Source organism: Bos taurus, chromosome 7, assembly GCF_002263795.3.
Source record: "Bos taurus isolate L1 Dominette 01449 registration number 42190680 breed Hereford chromosome 7, ARS-UCD2.0, whole genome shotgun sequence".
Classification (NCBI taxonomy): domain Eukaryota; kingdom Metazoa; phylum Chordata; class Mammalia; order Artiodactyla; family Bovidae; genus Bos; species Bos taurus.
The window spans coordinates 16,969,322-16,989,864 of record NC_037334.1 but is presented as its reverse complement, the minus strand read 5'-3'; the positions used below and the strand labels follow the sequence as shown (position 1 = coordinate 16,989,864).

At 52.1% G+C, this 20,543-nt stretch overlaps 1 protein-coding gene and 1 non-coding gene across 7 annotated transcripts; both read left to right on the top strand.

The window, feature by feature from the left end:
* The first annotated feature begins 1,453 nt into the window (after positions 1-1,453).
* TRNAR-CCU (transfer RNA arginine (anticodon CCU)) lies at positions 1,454-1,526 on the top strand. Its single transcript has one exon. It is a non-coding gene; the product is annotated as a tRNA-Arg (tRNA).
* Positions 1,527-9,082: 7,556 nt separating this feature from the next.
* KANK3 (KN motif and ankyrin repeat domains 3) lies at positions 9,083-20,505 on the top strand. Of its 6 annotated transcripts, none has more exons than XM_010806917.4 (12): positions 9,083-9,120; positions 12,415-12,555; positions 12,879-12,945; positions 13,740-15,017; positions 15,096-15,195; positions 15,402-15,593; positions 15,691-15,775; positions 16,242-16,458; positions 18,813-18,955; positions 19,084-19,284; positions 19,359-19,457; positions 20,252-20,505. In XM_010806917.4, the coding sequence occupies exons 3-12, from the start codon at positions 12,912-12,914 to the stop codon at positions 20,327-20,329; spliced, it is 2,427 nt and encodes an 808-aa protein (XP_010805219.1). In that variant the 5' UTR covers positions 9,083-9,120; positions 12,415-12,555; positions 12,879-12,911; the 3' UTR covers positions 20,330-20,505. The 6 variants fall into 6 exon arrangements, with proteins under 6 accessions (XP_010805219.1, XP_010805220.1, XP_005208921.1 ...); XM_010806918.4 differs by having other exon boundaries at positions 9,083-10,131; NM_001113763.2 differs by lacking the exon at positions 9,083-9,120 and adding an exon at positions 9,949-10,131 and having other exon boundaries at positions 19,359-19,463.
* Positions 20,506-20,543: the final 38 nt, after the last annotated feature.

The window sequence follows — 20,543 nt, the reverse complement described above, 5'->3', positions numbered from 1 at the left end:
CTTCTCTTACAGAGGGTTTCTCTACCTTCTGGACCCTGATGGCAGATAATTCTTTGCTGTGGAGGGCTGTCCTGTGCACTGTAAGATTTTTAACATCCCCAGCTTCCACCCACTAGATGTCAGTAGCGCACATGTCCCTACATCCCTGGTTGAGACAGCCAAAAATGCCTTCACAAGTTAGTTAATCTCCCCTGGATGACAGAAGAGTGCCCCATCTCCGCCCTCTCCCCTAGTTGAGAACCATTGCTTCTATAACTGAGCATCGAAGAACTGATGCTTTTGAACTGTGGTGTTGGAGAAGACTCTTGAGAGTCTGCTGGACTGCAAGGAGATCCAACCAGTCCATCCTAAAGGAGACCAATCCTGGGTGTTCATTGGAAGGACTGATGCTGAAGCTGAAACTCCAATACTTTGGCCACCTCATGCGAAGGGTTGACTCATTGGAAAAGACTCTGATGCTGGGAGGGATTGGGGGCAGGAGGAGAAGGGGACGACAGAGGATGAGATGGCTGGATGGCATCACTGACTCAATGGACGTGAGTCTCAGTGAACTCCCGGAGTTGGTGATGGACAGGGAGACCTGGCGTGCTGCGATTCACGGGGTCGCAAAGAGTCGGACACGACTGAGCGACTGAACTGACTGAGTATCCCACTGTGTTTATGTACTACATATTCTTGATCCATTTCTCTGTCGATGGACGTTTAGATTGTTTCCATGTCTTGGCTATTATAAATAGTCCTGCAATGAACATTGACGTGAATGCATCTTTACGAAATGTGGTTTTGTTTGGATATATATGCCCAGGAGTGGGATTGCTGGATACTATGGCAACTCTAGTTTTTTGAGGAACCTCCATACTGTTTTCCATAGTGGCTGTACCAGTTTACATTCCCACCAACAGTATGGACGAGTTCTCTTTTCTTTACCCCCTGTCCAACATTTGTTATTTGTAGACTTCTTGACATTGACATTTTTGAAGGTCATAGGCCAGTTGTTTTGTAGAATGTTCTTGTCTGAGACATTGCATTTGTCTGATTTTCCTTGTGATTAGATTCAGGTTAAGCATCTTTGGAAGAAGTACCACAGAAGTGATAGTGTGTCCCTTTCTATGCAGTGTATCAAGATTCGATTTGTCCCTTTGCTACATTACTGGTCATTTAAACTATGATCCCTTGATTAAGACATTGTCTGTCTGTTTCTCCTCTGTGAAATGACAATCTTTTCCGTTGTCATAAATATGTATCCTATGGGCAGATACAGAGAAGCTACGCAAGTACCTTGTTTCTCATGAAACTTTAACTCACCAGTTTCAGCATCCATTGATGATTCTTGCCTGAATCAATTGTCCTGATTGGTTGCTTTTAATAATTGTTCTACATAAACACTGAATACACTCAAAAGGCTGCTTTTAACCTATGTGTGAAATGGAAAGAGTAGCGATGAAATGGGACTTCCCTGGAAGTCCAGTGATTAAGACTTTGCACTCCTGATGCAGAGGGCCCAGGTTTGATCCCTGGTCAGGGAACTAGATCCCACAACTGCATCCCATCAGGCTGCAGCTAAGGCCTGATGCAGCCAAAGAAATAAACACAAAAATGAAAAACAAACGAACAAAAAGCCCCCAAAGGGTTGAAATGCACATCCATGTAACTTTCAATCAGGATCAGAAACGGATTCATCAGGATATGAGTGCCTGCTCAGTAGCTTCAGTCATGTCCAATTCTTTGTGACCCTAGGGACCATAGCCCACCAGGCTCTTCTGTCCATGGGATTTCCCAAGCAAGAATACTGGAGTGGGTTGCCATGCCCTCCTCCAAGGGATCTTCCCAACCCAGGGATTGAACTCGCATCTCCTGTGTCTTTTGCATTGCAGGCAGTTTCTTTACCACTGGACCACTTGGTAAACCCTGCATCAGGACATGTGAAACCCCAAAACATTCCCCCCTGGAGATAAATACAAATTATTCAAAGTTGCAAATATGCATTGGGAGATGAGGGCAGGAGGGCAAAAGACAGGCCTGGGATGGTAGGGTCTTTGATTCACTAGATGGGGAAATGGGGATGAATTCCAGAACTACTCAGGTGGTGAAACTTACAGGATGTGGACTGCTTAGATTTTGAACCCCGGGAAGAGGATGGAGGGCAATCTGGGGATACTGTCCTCTGCGACCCTCACCTGGGGCTGATGAGCCCTCAGGGCTGGGGATGTGAGTGTTGAGGGACAGACTGAGCCTCTCTGGGGCAGCCAGGCATTCCAGACCTGGGCAGGAACTGCTCTGGCATTTCCGAGGCCCTTGACCTGGCAAAGGGGCTGAAGGTGGCTTCCAAGAGGCTCATGTGTGTGCCGGAGTGGCCAGGAGCCTGGCTCTCCTCGTCTCTGGTTCCAGCTTCAGCCTGTGGCAGAGAAACGTCACATGTTCTACCTTGAATGGTGTCAGGAATCTGATGGGTGGGGGAGTTATTTGAGAAATCTAAGGGAAATTCCCTGGCAGTCCAGTAGTTAGGACTCAGTGGTTTCACTGCTAGGGGGGCCCAGGGTTGATTCCTGGTGGGGAAGCTAAGATCCTACAAACCTGCTGTGCAATCAAAAAACAAAAAACTAATTGCATCTTCATCCCTCACCCACCCAATCAAAGTGCTTTCTTGCTGTTACATATCTCCATGCTGGCTGGCAAGGCTAGGATGCTTATCCAGCCCCTATCGGAAATCCTTGGTCCACGTGATGTTCAAGCTTACCTTCTGTTCCTTTCATTCAGCGAACAAGTATTTATAGAGCCCCTCTGTGTGCCAAGCATTGTTTGAGGCTCTAGGGACCAGGCAATGTGGAAGACAGACAAAAAATTTCCTGCTCACGTGGGGTTGACATTCCAGTGAGGAACAGACACGGTATAAGAATGTTATAAGTGCTAGGGGAAAAAAATTAATGCAGGCTAAGGAGGTGTGTTGAGTGGAGAATTCAGGGAAGGCAGCCAAGGGAGCCTCACAGGGACATTTGAGCAAAGATCAGAAGGTGTGAGGCAGAAGCTGTGTGGACATCTATGGGAAGAGCATTCCCATAGATGGAGCAGCAGGTGCAAATGCCCTGAGGCAGAACTGTGCCTAGTGGAGCAGAAGGAGCAAGGGAAACAGTGAGAGAGAGGAGAGAAGAAGTCAGCAGGTGGCAGGAGGGACTTCCCTGGCTGTCCATGATTGGGACTCCATGCTGCCAACACAAGGGGCATGGGTTTGATCCTTGGTCAGGGAACTAGAATCCTACATGCCATGCAGTGTGGACAAAAGATGAATAATAATAATAAATAAAAATAAAATTTTAAAAAGAGGTGACAGGAGCAGATCATGAAGGGCATGATCTAAGGGCATGATCTTGTGGACTACTCTAAGGATTTTAGTTTATTCATTTTTGGATGCTCTGGGTCTTCACGGCTTTCTCCCGTTGTAGTGAGTGGAGGCTACTTTCTAGTTGCCGTGTGCTGGCTTCTCTTGCTCCAGAGCACAGGTTCTAGGTATGCAGGCTGCAATAATTGCACCCCAGGGCTCAGTAGTTGTGGCACAGGGGCTTAGTTGCTCCATGCCATGTGGGATTTCCCTGGACCAGGGAATGACCAGTCCCCTACATTGGCAGGCAGATTCTTAACAACTGGACCACCAGGGAAGTTGATTTTAGTCCTTATATTAAGTGAGATGGGAGCCATGAGAGGAAGGATAATGACTTTGCCCCTCAACTGGTCCCTCTTTCACCTTTCAACCTGGTTATAGTTCCACCCAGCCTGAAGTCCTGTCTTTATCACCTCGCGAGTTCTCACCTCCATCTGCCTCCCCTTCCACCGCCAGCTCCATCTCTTTTTCACCTTCCCACCTTTATCTCATTTGGTGTTTCTAAAAAAGGTTGTTGTTGTTCAGTTGCTCAGTTGTGTCTGACTCTTTGTGACACCATGAACTGCAGCACGACAGGATTCCCTGTCTTTCACCATCTCCCAGAGTTTGCTCAAACTCATGTCCATCGAGTCAGTGGTGCTCTCCAACCATCTCATCCTCTGTCACCCTCTTATCCTCCTGCCTTCAGTCTTTGCCAGCATCAGGGTCTTTTCCAATGAGTCCGCTCTTTTCATCAGGTGACCAAAGTACTGGAGCTTCAGCTTCAGCATCAGTCCTTCCAATGAATGTTCAGGGTTGATTTCCTTTAGGATTGATTGGTTTGTTCTCCTTTCTGTCTAAGAAAAGGCAGGACACAACAAAGGAACACAAATACACAATCCCAATAGCACCCTAACATGTTAAAAGCAGCTAGTTAGGAAAATATAAGAAACAGACTCATAGACATAGAAACAAACTTATGGAGGGAGTTTTCTGGAGGTCCAGTGCTTAAGACTCAGTGCTTTTACTGCTGTGCCCCAGATTCAATCCTGGGTTGGGGAAATGAGATTCCACAAGCCATATGGTGCAGCCAAAAAAAAGGGGGGGGAGAGAAACAAATTTATGGTTACCAAAGGGAAATAGGGGTGAATGAATTAGGAGTTTGAGTTTAAAAGACATACACCACACACACACACTACATACAAAATAGATAAATAAGAAGGACTTACTATATAATACATGGAACTATACTGAATGTCTTGTAATAACCTGTAATGGAAAAGAATCACTTTTCTGTACATCTTAAACTAATGCATCCATGCTCAGTCACTCAGTCATGTCCAACTCTTTGCAACCCAAGGACTGTAGCCTGCAAGGCTCCTCTGTCCATGGGGTTTTCCAGGCAAGAATACTGGATTGGGTGGCCATTTTTAAACCAACTTCAAAAAAAAAAAAAAGACTGTCACTTTCAGAGGTTTATGGGGAATTAATTCACTATTTAGAAAAGTAGTCTCTAAAGGGAAAGAATCAAGCACTTTTACATGAAAAGTGTAACCAAATGGAATTTAAGAGGAAGCATCTGCAAGGGAAGAAGTTTAGCTAATAAAGAAGGACAAAATGCGAAGAAGAACACATCACTACTTTGCAACCTCCGACAAGTTCGTCATCAATGGCTGCTAACCTCATGCAAGGAGAGACAAGGAGAGTGAGCCTGATCTGAAGGAACCAACAGCACTCACCATCGGGTCAAAGGCATTAAACCCTAGTCTAATCCTGGTTCTGGAAACAACTGCCAATTTGCATGAAAGGTGAAGGGCAGAGGACCATGCCGGCGTGCACCATGAGGATGGGATCAACACCACCCGGACCGTGGGAAACAGCCTGAATTGTGCAACTGATTCATTTGTAATGGAGAAAAGGGATGGAGGGGGAACCCATGAATTAAAAGAGACTTAAAAGACATATCATTTTCTTTTTTTTTTTGCATGGGCAAGACTAAACCACAGTATCTAGAGATTCAAACTTGCATGATAAACTACTCAGAAATACCAGGCAGTGATTATTACACAAGTCACAACAGTGGTTGCTTTTCAGAGTGAGGAAGCACCGTGATTGAGACACAGCCTGTCGGAAGGGCGTCTGGGGTTGCTGGTGATTTGCTCTTCGTGGACCTGGGTGGGGGTTAGAATGATGTCTGTCTTCCAGCTGAGTTTCCCAGATTCAGCACTATCAACATTCAGGTCAGATAACAGTTAGTTGTGTGGGACTGTCATGTGCATCACGAGATGTTTAGCAGCATCCCTGCTCCACCCAGTAGAGGTCAAGAACAGCCCTCCCCCACTCCATCCTGACAGTCAGCAAGGGCTCCAGTTATTGCTGAATGTTCCCCAGGGGGCATAATCACTCCTGGTTGAGAACTGTCGCTCAGGAGTGTCTTAAGTTATGCATCTATTTTGTGTGCTTTCTTGGATCTGACTCTGTGTGTGCATGCACTTTATTTACTTTTTAATTTTTATATTGGAGTGACTGCAGCCATGAAATTAAAAGACGCTTACTCCTTGGAAGGAAAGTTATGACCAACCTAGATAGCATATTCAAAAGCAGAGACATTACTTTGCCAACAAAGGTCCATCTAGTCAAGGCTATGGTTTTTCCTGTGGTCATGTATGGATGTGAGAGTTGGACTGTGAAGAAGGCTGAATGCTGAAGAATTGATGCTTTTGAACTGTGGTGTTGGAGAAGACTTTTGAGAGTCCCTTGGAGTGCAAGGAGATCCAACCAGTCCATCCTGAAGGAGATCAGCCCTGGGATTTCTTTGGAAGGAATGATGCTAAAGCTGAAACTCCAGTACTTTGGCCACCTCATGCGAAGAGTTGACTCATTGGAAAAGACTCTGATGCTGGGAAGGACTGGGGGCAGGAGGAGAAGGGGACGCCAGAGGATGAGATGGCTGGATGGCATCACCGACTCGATGGACGTGATTCTGAGTGAACTCCGGGAGTTGGTGATGGACAGGACAGGGAGGCCTGGCATGCTGCGATTCATGGGGTCGCAAAGAGTCGGACAGGACTGAGCGACTGAACTGAACTGAACTGAACTGATAGTCGATTTAGGGCTTCCCTGGTGGCTCAGATGGTAAAGACTTCGTCTGCATCTGCAATGCAGGAGACTCAGGTTCAATCCCTGGGTCGGGAAGATCCCTTGGAGAATGGAGTGGTTACCCACTCCAGTATTCTTGCCAGGAGGACTCCATGGACAGAGGAGCCTGGCAGGTTACAAAGAGTCAGACACCACTGAGTGACTTCCAGAGAGAGCGTGCTACAGTTGATTTATAATGTTGTGTTAGTTTCAGGTGTACAGCAGAATGATTCAGTTATACATGTATCTATTCTTTTTCAGATTCTTTTCCCATACAGGTCATTAAAGAATACTGAGTAGAGTTCCCTGTGCTATATAGTAAGTCCTTGTTTATCTATTACTGTAGCCCACCAGGCTCCTCTGTCCATGGAATTTTTCCAGGCAAGAATATTAGAGCAGGTTGCCATATCCTACTCCAGAGGCTCTTCCTGTCCCAGGAATTGAACCCGAGTCCCTTGCGTCTCCTGCATTGGCAGGTGGATTCTTTACCACTAGCGTCACCTGGGAAGCCCCATTTTATATATAGTAGTATGTGTATGTTAATCCTAAAATCCTAATCTATCCCTCCCCCCTTACCCCTCCCCCATAACCTTTCCCATTTGGTAGTCATAAATTTGTTTTTGAAGTCTGTCAGTATGTTTCTGTTTTGTAATATCTATCTATCTATTCCAGTATAGTTTTTATGGGGGAAACAACAGTATTCTATGGCTTATCTGGAAGAAGAAAAAAGACAATGGAAACAACCCAGGAATTTTGCAAAAAGTGGAGTATTAGATGTTAAAATATATTCTAAAGATACTGTGGTTAAAACAGAGTGGCACTGGGACAAATGGATGAATCTCTGAAATAAAGTAACCTACCTCCAGTGGGCCCCATTTTAGCAGATTAAGTCTGAGCTGCTTCAGACATACCCTTCTGCCTGTCCCTCCAGCTCGCCTCCCACCAACATCACGACTTAGTCAAATTTCACCATATCACCTGTTGCATGTGCAATTTCTACTATCTGGAGCACCTTTCCTAAGTGTCATCCTTGCAGGCTGCCTACCCAGACACTCTAGGTCAATGATGTGCCCCCCTTTCTGTTCCCATAGATTCCAGCTCCCACCCCTCTCACCCCTTTAGCATAAACCATAACTTGAAAGTCTATCTCCTCCTCTCAGGTTTGAGGCCCAGGATGGCAAGGACTATGTTCCCCTCAAGGACTTGCACAGTGCCTGGAACACTGTATGTGCTCAATAAATGCTAAATTAATTGAGAAAAAGATCTGGAGGGTCACTTTAGATCATACTACATTCCAACTGGGTTACAGAGTTCAATGTAATGTCAAATCATTCTCTGAACAAACATTTAAAAACTTTTTTTTGAAGTGTAGTTGATTTACAATTTTGTGTTAATTTCTGCTCTACAGCAAAATGACTCAGTTATACATATATATATACATATATATATATATATATGTATTCTTTTTCATAGTCTTTTCCATTATGGATGATCACAGGGTATTGAATATAGCACGGGCTTCCCAGGTGGCTCTAGAGGTAAAGACCCTGCCTGCTAATGCAGGAGACACGGGTTCAATCCTTGAGTCGGGAAGATCCCCTGGAAGAGGACATGGCAACCCACTCCACTATTCTTGCCTGGAGAATCCCATGGACAGAGAAACCTGGAGGGCTATAGTCCATGGAGTCGCAAAAGAGTCTGACACTCAGTCAGACTGAAGTGACTTAGCATATTGAATATAGCTCCTTGTGCTATACAATAGGATGTTGTTGTTTATCTTATTCTCTATATAATAGTTTTTCCTATTTCTCCCAACCCCTCCTTAGCAACCAACATCTGTTCTCTATGTCTGTGAGTCTTCAATAAACATTTATTAAGTGCCTACTGTGTGCTCGGGGCACTGGATAAAGCAGTGACCAAAATCAATCAATTCCCTGTCCTTACTGGGAGACAGATGGCAAATAAGTATACAAATAAATTATATATATATATATATATATATATTTTTTTTTTTTTTTTTCCAGATAGTGAAAGTAGCTATCAGGTTCGTAACTGGAGAAGGTCCACGTTAGGTCTTTAGAAGACAGAAACACATAAGTTGAGCCCTCAAAGATAGGAGAAGGTGGCCAAGTGAACAGGTGCAGGGAAGAACACTTCAGGAAGATGGAAGAGCATGCACGAAGACCCTGAGGTCGAAAAGATCCAGGGTCCGGATCCCTCACCCAGACACTGGGAAAGGAGCATCAGTCCTTCCAGCTTCCACCTAAGGGATCTTCCATATATACAAGTCCCACCGGGTAACTTTCCTACTTAGAGTCTTCCCATGGCTCCCTGTCCCCGGTGGATGAGATCCAAGCCCTTTCGCCCTGAGCCGGTCAGCACTCAGCTCCCCACCTTGGACAGAAAGCCCTCAAAGACCGTCACTCCAGGCCCCGCCCCTATCCCCGCCCCCAAACCCTGGGCGCGGGCCAGTGCGGCCCACCCCGCCTCACCATTGGGCAGTTCGGAGAGCAAAGGGCCCTGGTTGGCTGACGTGGTTGTCAGTTAGGGTCCAGGCCTTGATAACCCGTCCCCGAACTTCGAGGGGGCGGGCTCGGGTGCGGGCGCGGCTGGGGCTGCGGCTTCAGGTAAAGCACCAGCTTTCTGGGCACCGATGGGGAATCTGGGGGGCGGGGATCAGGGGTACGCACCGGGACGGGGCGCTGCGCTTCCAGCCCCTCTGCTGGCTCAGCGCGTAGCGATGGGGAGGGCACAGTGTTCTCTGCCTGGGACCCTCCCCCCCCCATTCCCACACTGGGAGCCCCAGGTGGGGAGCGAGCAGAGTTGGGGCCCTGTGGATTCGTGAGGTCTCATTTCTCCCGCCCTTCAGGAGCGAAGTGTGCTGGGGGAGGGGTCGTTCGCCCCCTGTGCTTCCACGACTTCGGGATCCTTTCCCGGAGTCGCTCCGGGACAGCTGGGGGACCCGAGTCCATCCCCTCGCTCTGGACCTGAGTGTGTGTGTGTAGGGTGATTCGGAAACCGCGTTGGGAGGAGGGACGGATGGCCCCCGGGGCCGGCAGACAATGGGCAGCGGATGGAACCGCCCGGCAGCGTTTCCTGCAGGAAACTGCTCTGTCTCTGTGAGGCTGTCCTAAGGGGACATGGGGGTGACGGGGTGCTGACCTCAGTACCTCTCCCCTGGCACCATCATCAGCCTCCACCCCACTTCAGGGGTCTGAAAGTCCCTCCCCACATTAGAGGGGGTGCCTCCACCCAGAGCCTCAATCTGGGAAGACGCCCCCCTCCCCAAGACCGGGATCTGAACTGCCTTCCGTATTCCCCTACCCCTCAGGTTTTGCGATCACAGCTCTGAGTCCCAAAATAATCCCTGGGGCGGGAGTGGGGGCGTGTGGCGTCGACTCTGACGGCCTAATGAAGGGTCTCAGGCAGAGGATGTGGATCTAGCCGTGACAGCTCCTCGGGCAGGGAGCGGAGGACAAGAGAGAGCGGTTGCACGCCCCCCGCCCCCGCTCTGGCGAGGGTACAACCCCTGGAGTCACCAGACTTTGGCCCTGCTCTTCCCATCAGGGACACACGCAGGAGACAGGCAGGAGTGCAGGCTGGGAGGGCCGACCCCCTCTAGCTCTTTGCCCCTCATGGTGAGTGGAGGGCTGTTTATAGAAAGCTATCAAGTGGAGTGGGCAATGCAGTGGGTGTGTGTGTTAAGTGGCTTCAGTCGTGTCCGACTCTTTGCCACCCTATGGACTGTAGCCTGCCAGGCTCCTCTAGCAATGGGATTCTCCAGGCAAGAATGAAATACTGGCAAAGCTGCTGGGTTCAAAAACCTGCTTCTGCCCATGTACAACCTTGGCTGGGTCACTTCATCTCTGAGTCTCAGTTTCTCCATCTGCACAATGGGGAAGGGGGGAAAAGAATAATGCTAAGAAAATCTACTTCAAAGGGCCTAGGAGTTTTTTTGTTGTTGTTGTTGTTGTTTTTTTACTAAGTTAATAGCCATAAATTGCTTAGAATCGAGGCTACCCCCATAGCAAATGCAAACGTTTTTATTATATTGCTATTTACTCTTCCTGGGGCTGCTGCTGTTGCTTAGTCATTTCAGTCGTGTCCGACTCTGTGCGAGCCCATGGACTGTAACCTGGCAGGGTCCTCTGTCCATGGGTATTCTCCAGGCAAGAATACTGGAAAGGGTTGCCATGCCCTTCTCCAGGGGATATTCCCGACCCAGGGATTGAACCCAAGTCTTCCTCATTGCAGGTAGATTCTTTACCATCTAGCCACCAGAAAAGCATCTTTTGGGGGGCATCCACCCATTTTTCAGGCCAACTTCTGGGTCTGGCTGCTCCAGCTTGTTTGGGTCTTGGGAATGGCCCAGAGCTGTTTTTTTGTTTGTTTGAATTCCCAGGGTCTTGGATTTGGGTGTGGCCAGGTCCCTGAAGCAAGGGGCTGATCCCACTGAGGCAGTTGGCCAGCTGTGTATGAGGCCAGCCCAGACCCCTAAGCCCCAGTCCAGGTTTTCTCCATGACCCAGCTCTTCCCAGAGAGCTTCCTGAAAACAAGTCCTGAGAGGCACTGACTGTCCTCTGTGCCGCCCCGCTGGCCGGCCCCTTATAGCCAGTGTGAGGGACAGGAAACAGCTGCTTCAGGACGGCAAGTTCCCCGCCACTCCCTCCTCCCTTGGGGAGTGGGGGTGGGGGGGATGTCAGGGACCCAGGCTGGACAGAGGTGGTGAGTGGGCCCATATACCCAGCCGTGGAGCAAAATGAGTCAGGTGGGCCAACAGGTGGTTGGTGGGTGTTAGGTATGCAGGTGGTCATCAGGAGTGCAAGAGACCTGAAGAGGTGATGGGGAAATTTGCCAGGTGGTTAGTGCAGATGGCAGTAGGTCAGGAAGCATACAGATTGGGGCTGGTGGGCACCTGCTGGTGGAGGGCTGGGCAGACAAGAGTTCCCCAGAAGATGAGTGGAACCCAGTCTGAGGACATTTCCTATAGGTAATCGACTTAATTGCTTTATGCCTTAGCTTCCCCATCTGGAAAAGGGGGAACCATCCTTCCTTGCAGGTTTATACTGGGGGAGGTACATTAAATGAGAGCAGGCACAGAGTAGGCACTCGATACAAGCTGCTTGCAGTTCTCTGAGGGTTTTTCCTGTGGGCTCTTCAAAGCCCCATCTTTCCTGCTCTGTGCTTTCTGAAACAAAGCACAGTAACTTTGATTGTGGTGGACTCAATAACAAAGTTCTGGAAAAATCCCTGTTAAATATCACATTATTAGATGTGACCCAATCTTCAGTTTCCTTTTTAGATTTATTTATTTTTATTTGTTTGTTTTTGGCTGCACTGCGTCTTTGTTGTTGCGGCTTTCTCTAGTTGCGGCAAACCCAGGCTACTCTTCATTGCATTGCAGCAGTGCACGGGCTTCCCATTGTGGTCGCTTCTCTTACTGTGGAGCGTGGGCTGTAGGCATGTGGGCTTCAGTAGTTGTGGCAGACGGGGCTTAGTTGCTCCACTGCTTGTGGGATCTTTCTGGACCAGGGATTGAACTCATGTCCCCTGCATTGGCAGGTGGATTTTTAACCACTGGATCACCAGGGAAGCCCCTCCCTCAGTTTCTTAGAGCCTCCATCACATCACCTGAAGAGTCTCTCTCCCTTTAGCCCCAAACATAGCCACAGCTCTCACAATCTGGGTGCTTGTGGTTCCACTACAATTTCTCACGAACTAAGGGCAGAGCCCTGTGGCACTCCAGTAGAGACATCACAAGGAGACTTTGCATCCTTGGTGCCTCTGTTGGAGAACTCTTCATCATTCCTAAAGGATCTCACAAGTGACACTGATATAAATTTGGATGTACAATTATATTTTGTTTGCACTCTAAGGAAAAAAAAATGTAAGAATTCTGTTTTCTGTTTGTTTCTTTTCAGTATGCAGAATCTGACCAGATGAGTTTTTAATGAGCCCACGAAAGGCTTCCAACTCTCGCCTTCCTCCTCTGAATGATCACACTCCACCCCTTTGAGCGTCAGTTTCTAATTTCCCTCAGGGACTGACAGAAATCTCCGCAGGTCTGGAAAGCACCGCCCCCTGCCCCGCCCCCAGCTGCTCTGGTTCTCTTATCACCATCCCTTCTTCTTTTGATGCCCTTCCCGCCCAGCAGGCTGAGGAGGCCTGGCACAGGAGGGCCCCCACAGTCATTCATTCCAAACTTTCAAGGCCACTTGAGGGAGGAGGGAGGAGAGGACCTGTGTGTGTGTAGTGGGGGTGTTGGGGGGTGGAGAGGAGCACTGGGTCTGTTTACTCATGCAGAGTCCAGACAGACCCCAGAGGCACAGCCAGAGGGGTAGGGTCCAGCCCTACCCACCCTCACCCCTCTGGGGGCCTTTTTCAGGGTGTGAAAAAGGTGGCTGCTATTCCGGGAAACATGGCCAAGTTTGCCCTGAATCAGAACCTGCCGGGTAAGTGCGCAAAATGGTGTTTGTGTGTGTACAGATCCACACCCGGCACCCAGATGCCCACACAGCCCTGCAGTTCCCTCCTCTGCAGAGTGGTCAGAGGGCCCTTTATAAAGGTGGATAATGTCCTGGCCCTGCTTAAAATCTGCCTCTGGTGCCCTATTACAGGTGGAATAAAACTCCAGCTCCTCACAGTGGCCCAGAAGGTTCCTCACAGTCTGGCCCAAGTCCCCCTCTTCTAGTCTTCTCCCTCCTCCCTTCTTTCACTCTGTTCTGCACATTCTCACCTCCATCCCGCTTTTACTCAGGTCCACCCTGTTCATTCCACCCCAGAGCCTTTGCACGCGCTGTTTTCTTTTAGGAACCTCCCGTCCCAGCTGCTTTCTCCTTCTCATTCAGGGCTCAACTTCTAAGTTCCCTCCGCAGAAATCTGCTGGGACAGCCAGAGCCAAAGCCTGTCAGTTGCTCTCTGTTTCATCTTGAAATTTTTATTATTGCCCTAAGGACCTTTTTTGAACGTTTGTGTTTATCTGTCTCCTACAAGTGGGCAAGAATGCTTGTCTTGTTCATTGCTATGTCCTCAGCGTTTGGTACACAGTAGGTGCTCAACACGTGAATGCACAACTTTTGGGGTGCAGATAGGTGTATAAACTTCGGTGTGCAACCGCAGGTGTGCAGGGTTTGGAGCAGGTGGCGTCGTGAAAGCATGTCGTGGGGCGGTGGGGAGGCGCTCCTTTTGTTAGTCTCTCTGCGTCTCCCCGGCCTGACGTTCCTCCACGCCCCTGTCATGTTCGCAGACCTGGGCGGCCCTCGCCTGTGCCCCAGCGCGACTGGGGGCGCCCGCAGCCCGAGCTCGCCCTATTCGGTGGAGACCCCCTACGGCTTCCACCTGGACTTGGACTTCCTCAAGTATGTGGAGGAGCTGGAGCGCGGCCCCGCTGCCCGCCGCTCTGCGGGGCCCCTGCCTGCGCGCCGTCCCCGCGCGCCCCGGGCCGGCCTCGCAGGTGCGCGCAGCCCAGGCGCCTGGACCTCCAGCGAGTCCCTGGCTAGTGACGATGGCGCAGCGCCGGGCGCATTCTCCCCGGGTGCGCCGTCCACGCTGATGCTGCCGCCGCTGTCCCCGCGCGCACCCGTGCGCAACCCGCGCGTCGAGCGCACGCTCCTGGAGACCAGCCGGCGGTTGGAGCTAGCGCAGGCGCAAGAGGGTGCGCCCAGCCCGGCCCGCGCTGCCCCGCGCAGCCCGCGCGGGTCTGGCCACAGCAGCCCTGCCCCCAATCCGGCCCTGGCCTCGCCGGGCCCAGCGCAGCTGCAGCTGGTGCGCGAACAGATGGCCGCGGCCCTGCGGCGCCTGCGCGAGCTCGAGGAACAAGCGCGCGCGCTGCCCGAGCTGCAGGAGCAGGTGCGCGCGCTGCGCGCCGAGAAGGCGCGGTTGCTGGCTGCGCGCCGGCAGCCGGAGTCCGACGGGGAGGCCGAGGGGCGCCCGGACAAGCTTGCTCAGCTGCGGCGGCTAACCGAGCGCCTGGCCACCTCTGAGCGCGGCGTTCGCGCCAGGGCCAGCCCCGGGGCTGACGGCCCGGACGGGTCAGCTTCTAGCCACAGCGAGGGTGCGCCGCCGGGTCTCGACCGGGCGCCCCAGACACGGGAGGCAGGCACCCAGATCGTGCCGGAGACCCAAAAGGCGGCAGTCCAGGCGGTGCCGGAGACCCAGGAGGCCGGCGTGGGGGCAGCACCTGAGACTCTCGAGGCGGAGGCGTGGGTGACGGAAGCTCTGCTGGGGCTGCCCGCGGCCGCCGAGCGCGAGCTGGAACTACTTCGCGCCAGCCTGGAGCATCAGCGCGGGGTGAGCGAGCTCCTGCGGGGCCGGCTGTGCGAGCTGGAGGAAGCCCGCGAGGCTGCTGAGGAGGCCAAGGCCGAGGCCGAGGCGTCCCGGCCCCAGCCGTGCGTGGCTACCACCCAGACCTCGTGGGATTATGTGGAGAAGACCACGCAGACCGATGCTCCAGAGGAGGCCCCAGCCCCGATGCCGGAGAACCCCCTCGGATCCACGGATGGAGACAGGGCCGTGGCACCCGCGGGTGAGTCCCCGTCTCTCGCTGAGCCCTGGCTTGCTGGCCGCTGAATTCGAACTCAGTGTCTCATCTGATCTCCGCCAGGCACCCTCAAATCCATCATGAAGAGGAAAGACGGTAAACCTGGTGGCCAAACCAGCCCCGGACCAAAGAGCCTGCAGTTTGTTGGGGTCCTCAATGGAGAGTGAGCACTTTTCCCCTCCCCATGGCAGCATCTGCTGGGACATAGACTGGAGTTTTGAATCCCAGCTCTGCCCCTTGCTCGCAGCGTGGTCTAGGCAGGCCTCAGTGTCCACATCTGTAAAATGGGGACAGCCACTTTCCACCTCGCAGGACACCAGACTGAGCCCACGGGGGAGGCTCAGCATATACCTCCCACCCTGCTCCCAGGTACGAGAGCTCGTCCAGCGAGGGCGACAGCGAGGATGGTGCTGCCGAGCCCCCGAGGAGCAGTTCCTCGGGCTCAGGCGACGACAGCGGCGCGGCATCCGACTCCGAGACCCCTGGCGCTCCCAGCGGCAAGGAGGACCGGGACGCTGAGCCGGAGGCAGAGCAGGAACCTCAGCCGGGTGCGCAGGGGAGGTGAGCTGCCCGGGGGACACGGAATGGGGACGGCTGCTCTTTCCCCCGCCTTCCCACTCTCCATCCCGACCTCTCCTGGAGCCTCTCCGTCTCCTAGGTGCGAACTGAGCCCGCGTTTGAGGGAGGCGTGTGCAGCCCTGCAGCGGCAGCTGAGCCGGCCCCGCGGGGTCCCCCGCGACAGTGTGAGTGCATAGAGAGCCCGTCACAGGAGTCTGATGCCCGCCTAGGGAAGAGCATCGCCTTCTTTAGAGTTAAGGGGGCCCCAAGTTCCGTCACCTCGCGCCAGGGCCCTCCATGGATACCAAGGTCTCCAAAGGGATCTCCGCCCCAGAACAGGGCTGATTTTTCTCTGATTTCCCCAGAAGGGTCCACCCCGGCCCCAACCCCATCCCGGACTCCCCAAAGACAAGCGCTCACAGTCTTCCTCCACTCCTGGTTCTCTCGGAGGCTCTCCTCGGGAAGGAGAGCATCCTTGCCCTCTGGGGCCGCGTACCCACACTGACACTACTCCCTCCTCCAAAGGGGTGCGGCCCACGAGTCCACGCCCCTCTTCAAATACGGAGGGACCAACCCCCCCTGCCTGGGTTCCCAGACCCGCCCCCACACCTGCCCTGGGCCCTCGCTGATGTCTCTCTCCTGTCCTGGCAGGGCGCGGCGCGCCTGGTGGCCCAGGAGTGGTTTCGGGTGTCGAGCCAGCGGCGCTCTCAAGCGGAGACCGTGGCCGGGGTCCTGGGCGCGGTGGCGCGCCTGGGGCGAGAGCTGCTGGAGCACGTGGTGAACCTGGCGGATGGCAACGGAAACACAGCCCTGCACTACAGCGTGTCCCATGGGAACCTGGCCATCGCGAGCTTGCTGCTGGATACGGGTCAGCATTGAGGAGGGGTGGGGAGGGCTCTAGAGAATAGGGACCCACGGAAGGGGGAATCTGGGTAGTGCTGGGCTGGCACTGCCATCCTACACCTGCCAAGGATGCAGAGGAGGACTGGCATTCTCACCTAAACTCTCACCTCCCATCATCTCAGGTCACTGTCTCCTGTTGTCCGACTCCCACAATCCTTGGGGCTCGTGGGACCAGTAGCCATTGCTCCCACCCAGTTTCACTGCACTGTCTCCTTGCTCCCCCTCTGGCCTGTTATTAACTTCTCCTTTATGTACTCTCTCAAAATCCTCCTGCTGCCCTTCCCTCACTTCATCCTGCTTGCTTATCAGACTTCATTGAGGCACACAGTAGACCCTCTGGTGTTTGTTGAATGAATGAGCTTTCATGAATGGGAGCTCTGGGCGGGTGCGTGTAGGGAGTGGAGAGAAGGATCAGTTTTACTTGATAAGTATCAAACATAATTTCCAACAGAGGTAAGGGCCATGACAAGATAAAATCAGGGAAGGGAATCAAGAAACAGGGTAATCCTTTAGTTTAGGATCCTTCCTTAGCAAGGCCTCAGAAGGGAAAAGCAGGCGGGGGAAGATAGATGGGGTGCCTGGCGAGCTGCAGACACCCCACTGTGGTTACTTTGAGCCTCTTCTGCACCTAACATCCTCCACCAGGGTCACAGAGGCTTGTGAGAGGAATGGACACCTAGACAATAGGCCACACAACTGGGGGATGCCCTTAGTCCTGACTTAACTATCCCACCTTTTTAAAAAATTTACTTGGTTGTACCAGGTCTTGTCTCATGCAGGATCTTTGTTGTGGAATGCGAAATCTTAGTTGTAGCATGTGGGATCTAGCTCCCTGAACAGGGATGGAACCTCGGGACCCCTGCATTGGCAGCACAGTCTTAACCACTGTACCACCAGGGAAGCGCTGTGACTTAAAACTGTTTACTTCTCAGCCCACTGTCTCAGATCTCCTCTGACTAGGACATCTACTCCAATACCCTGATCCCCTGCTTTCCCCAAACCTCTCCCACCATTCATCTCCCCAAACTGCACCTAGTCTTGAGCTTTCAGAATGGTGGGGATACCCAAGCATTGAACACCCTGGGGAATGAGATCCAGAGGTAGGTGCTATGATGTGTGGGAGGGGGCCAAGATGGCAACAGAACTGACCCTAGAGGAAATGGAGCTGACATTTGTGTTCATCTGTAAAGGACAGGCAGCAACAACCAAGCTGTTTCCCAGGGCTGCTGTAAAAAGTACCACAAAGTGCCACAATTTGTTTAGAACAAATTGTGTTGCAGTTCAGGACGCCATTAAGTTCACAGGACTGGTTCATTATTAGGGGTCAGAGTGAAACTATTCCATGCCTTTCTCCCAAGTTTCTACTGATGGCAGCTCATCTCTGCCTTCAGCATCACATGGCGATCTGTTTCTTCTGAGGATACTAGTCATATGGAATTGTTCAGTTGCTCAGTCGTATCTGATTCTTTGTGACCCCATGGACAGCAGCATGCCAGGCTCTTTTGCCCTGGAGGTTTGCTCAAATTCATGTGATGGGGCCAAATTTCTTTTGATTTGTTCTGGCTGCTGTGTGGAAACTGGAATGGAGTTGGGACACCAGGGGGGCCCAGCTGACAGTTCTCTGGGGAACTAACAATGGTGGCTTTGTGGACAGTAGTCCTTTTATTGATGCTTTCCAACTGTGGTGTTGAAGACTCAGAGTCCCTTGGACTGCAAGGAGATCAAACCAGTCAATCCTATAGGAAATCAACCTTGACTATTCATTGGAAGGACTGATGCTGAAGCTCCAGTATTCTGGCCACCTGATGCGAAGAACCAGCTCATTGGAAAAGACCCTGATGCTGGGAAACATTGAAGGTGGAAGAGGGCAACAGAGGATGAGATGGTTGGATGGCATCACCAATTCAATGGACATGAACTTGAGCAAACTCCAGAAAACAGTGAAGGACAGGGAGGCATGGTGTGCTGCAGTCCATGGGGTTGCAGTCAGATACGACTGAGTGACTGAACAATTAGTGGGAGGTATTGCTCTAGGTACTGGGGGATACGATGGTTTGGACAGAACCAAGTCTCCAAACCTGTTTGTAATAGGGAGGTGAGGAAACCTTTCAGTGAGATGGAAACAGAACTCTAAAGGTGAGAAGGGCCACATGGCTCCTGGAGAGGGAAGAGCCTTGTAAGGCAGAGGAACAAGTAAAATCATGCATGACCCTCAGTGACCAAGCTGGCTAAACAGATGGTGAACTTGATGCTTGGAGGGAAGTGAGTGGACAAATTTAGGTGTCGGCTTCTTGAACTGATGCCTCTTCGCTTTCCTAGGGGTCTGCAAGATTGACCACCAGAATCGAGCTGGCTACTCTGCCCTCATGTTGGCGGCACTTACTTCTGTGGGGCGAGAGGAGGACATGGCTGTGGTCCAGAGACTCTTTCAAATGGGCAACGTTAACGCCAAGGCCAGCCAGGTGCATAGATGCCTCCTCCCTGGTTGAGTCCAGGTGGCACTTTCACTTCCGGAGCCAAGTCTCTGAGACCCCCCTCCCTTTCCTGCAGAGCCCACACCAGCCCTGTCCCCTTCTTTCCCTCTCCCCAGACAGGACAGACAGCCCTCATGCTGGCCATCAGTCACGGCCGCCAGGACATGGTAGCTGCCCTGCTGGAATGCGGGGCAGACGTGAACGTGCAAGATGCAGACGGGGCCACGGCACTGATGTGCGCCAGCGAGTATGGGCGCCTAGACACTGTGCGGTTGCTGCTGGCCCAGCCAGGCTGTGACCCTGCCCTCCTGGACAACGTGAGCCACCATGGGGCTGGTGTGGGGTAGTAGTGCCTTGATTCAGGGACCTGACTGTCTCTATGATCCCTCAGGAGGGCACCAGTGCCCTGGCCATTGCCTTGGAGGCTGAGCAGGACGAGGTGGCCGCTCTGCTGCATGCCCACCTGAGCTCAGGCCAGCCTGGCTCCCAGGTGAGTGCGACCCCATCCTGCAGAAATGGAGTTTACCAGCTGCACAGCTCAAGGATACCAAGTGTGCTCCCAGAAAAGGGGCTTTTCTTTGTGCACCCACAGAGGGAGCACTGGGTGGCAGGAACCTGGGTCTGATGTTCAATCTTCAGAACACCCCAAGGGTTAGACACACTTTCACATGTAAAGTGAAGGTCATGAGCCTGAGGCCTCCAGGGGGGCTTGCCCTAAGGTCAGACAAGAGCTGTTAGACCTAGCTCAGACCATCATGTCTGTGGACTCCCATTACAGGCCCAGAGCAAAGGAATAAAAGCATCCTTTGGAGTTAGTCCTCTTGCCTGGAGATCCCATAGATAAAAAAGCCTGGCAGGCACAATCAATGGGGTTGCAGGGAGCTGGAGATGACTGAGCAAGTGAGTCACTAACACTTTCGCTTTAGAGTTAGGGAGCAGGGCAAGAGGATTCAGTCTGTCCCCAAAAGGGAGGTGCTTATAAGCAAAAGTGCCAGCATTTTCCTAATTAAACTTGCCCTACCAGTCTCCCCTTCCTGCACTCTCCTGTACATGTGTGGGAAAAGAACCACAGAGGTCAAGTGCCTCTTCCAGGTCAGATGGGACAGAGGCTGGATTCAAATCCTGGCAGCCTGGCTCTACCGTGCAAGGGGGGGTTCCACTTAGGGTCGGTGAAAACAAGTGACCTCCAGTAGCTTAAGCATCTCTGAGTGTTAAGGGGGGCTGAAACCCAGTGTCCTGTCTGCCGGAGACTGACAGGAACCTCCCCCCCACCTCTCTCACCAGCTGTCCCCTGATTCATCCACGGCCACGCCTGGTGAAGGAGGCTGCAGTGACAGTGGAGAGGACCCCCTGCCCCAGTGACTGGCCTAACACATCTGGGTCGGGGAGGCGGAGTCAGGTCTTGATCTCTGGGCAGAGGTCTGTGGTCAGAGGCTCAGCTTGAACCACACAGGGTGAGGAGGCAGCTGAGGGAGTGACACAGCCCCTAGTCTACCCATTCCTCCAGGCTTCTTACCTAATAAAACCTTCCTAACTCATCTTGTCCTGTTTTGGAGGTGTACATAGACACATGGTT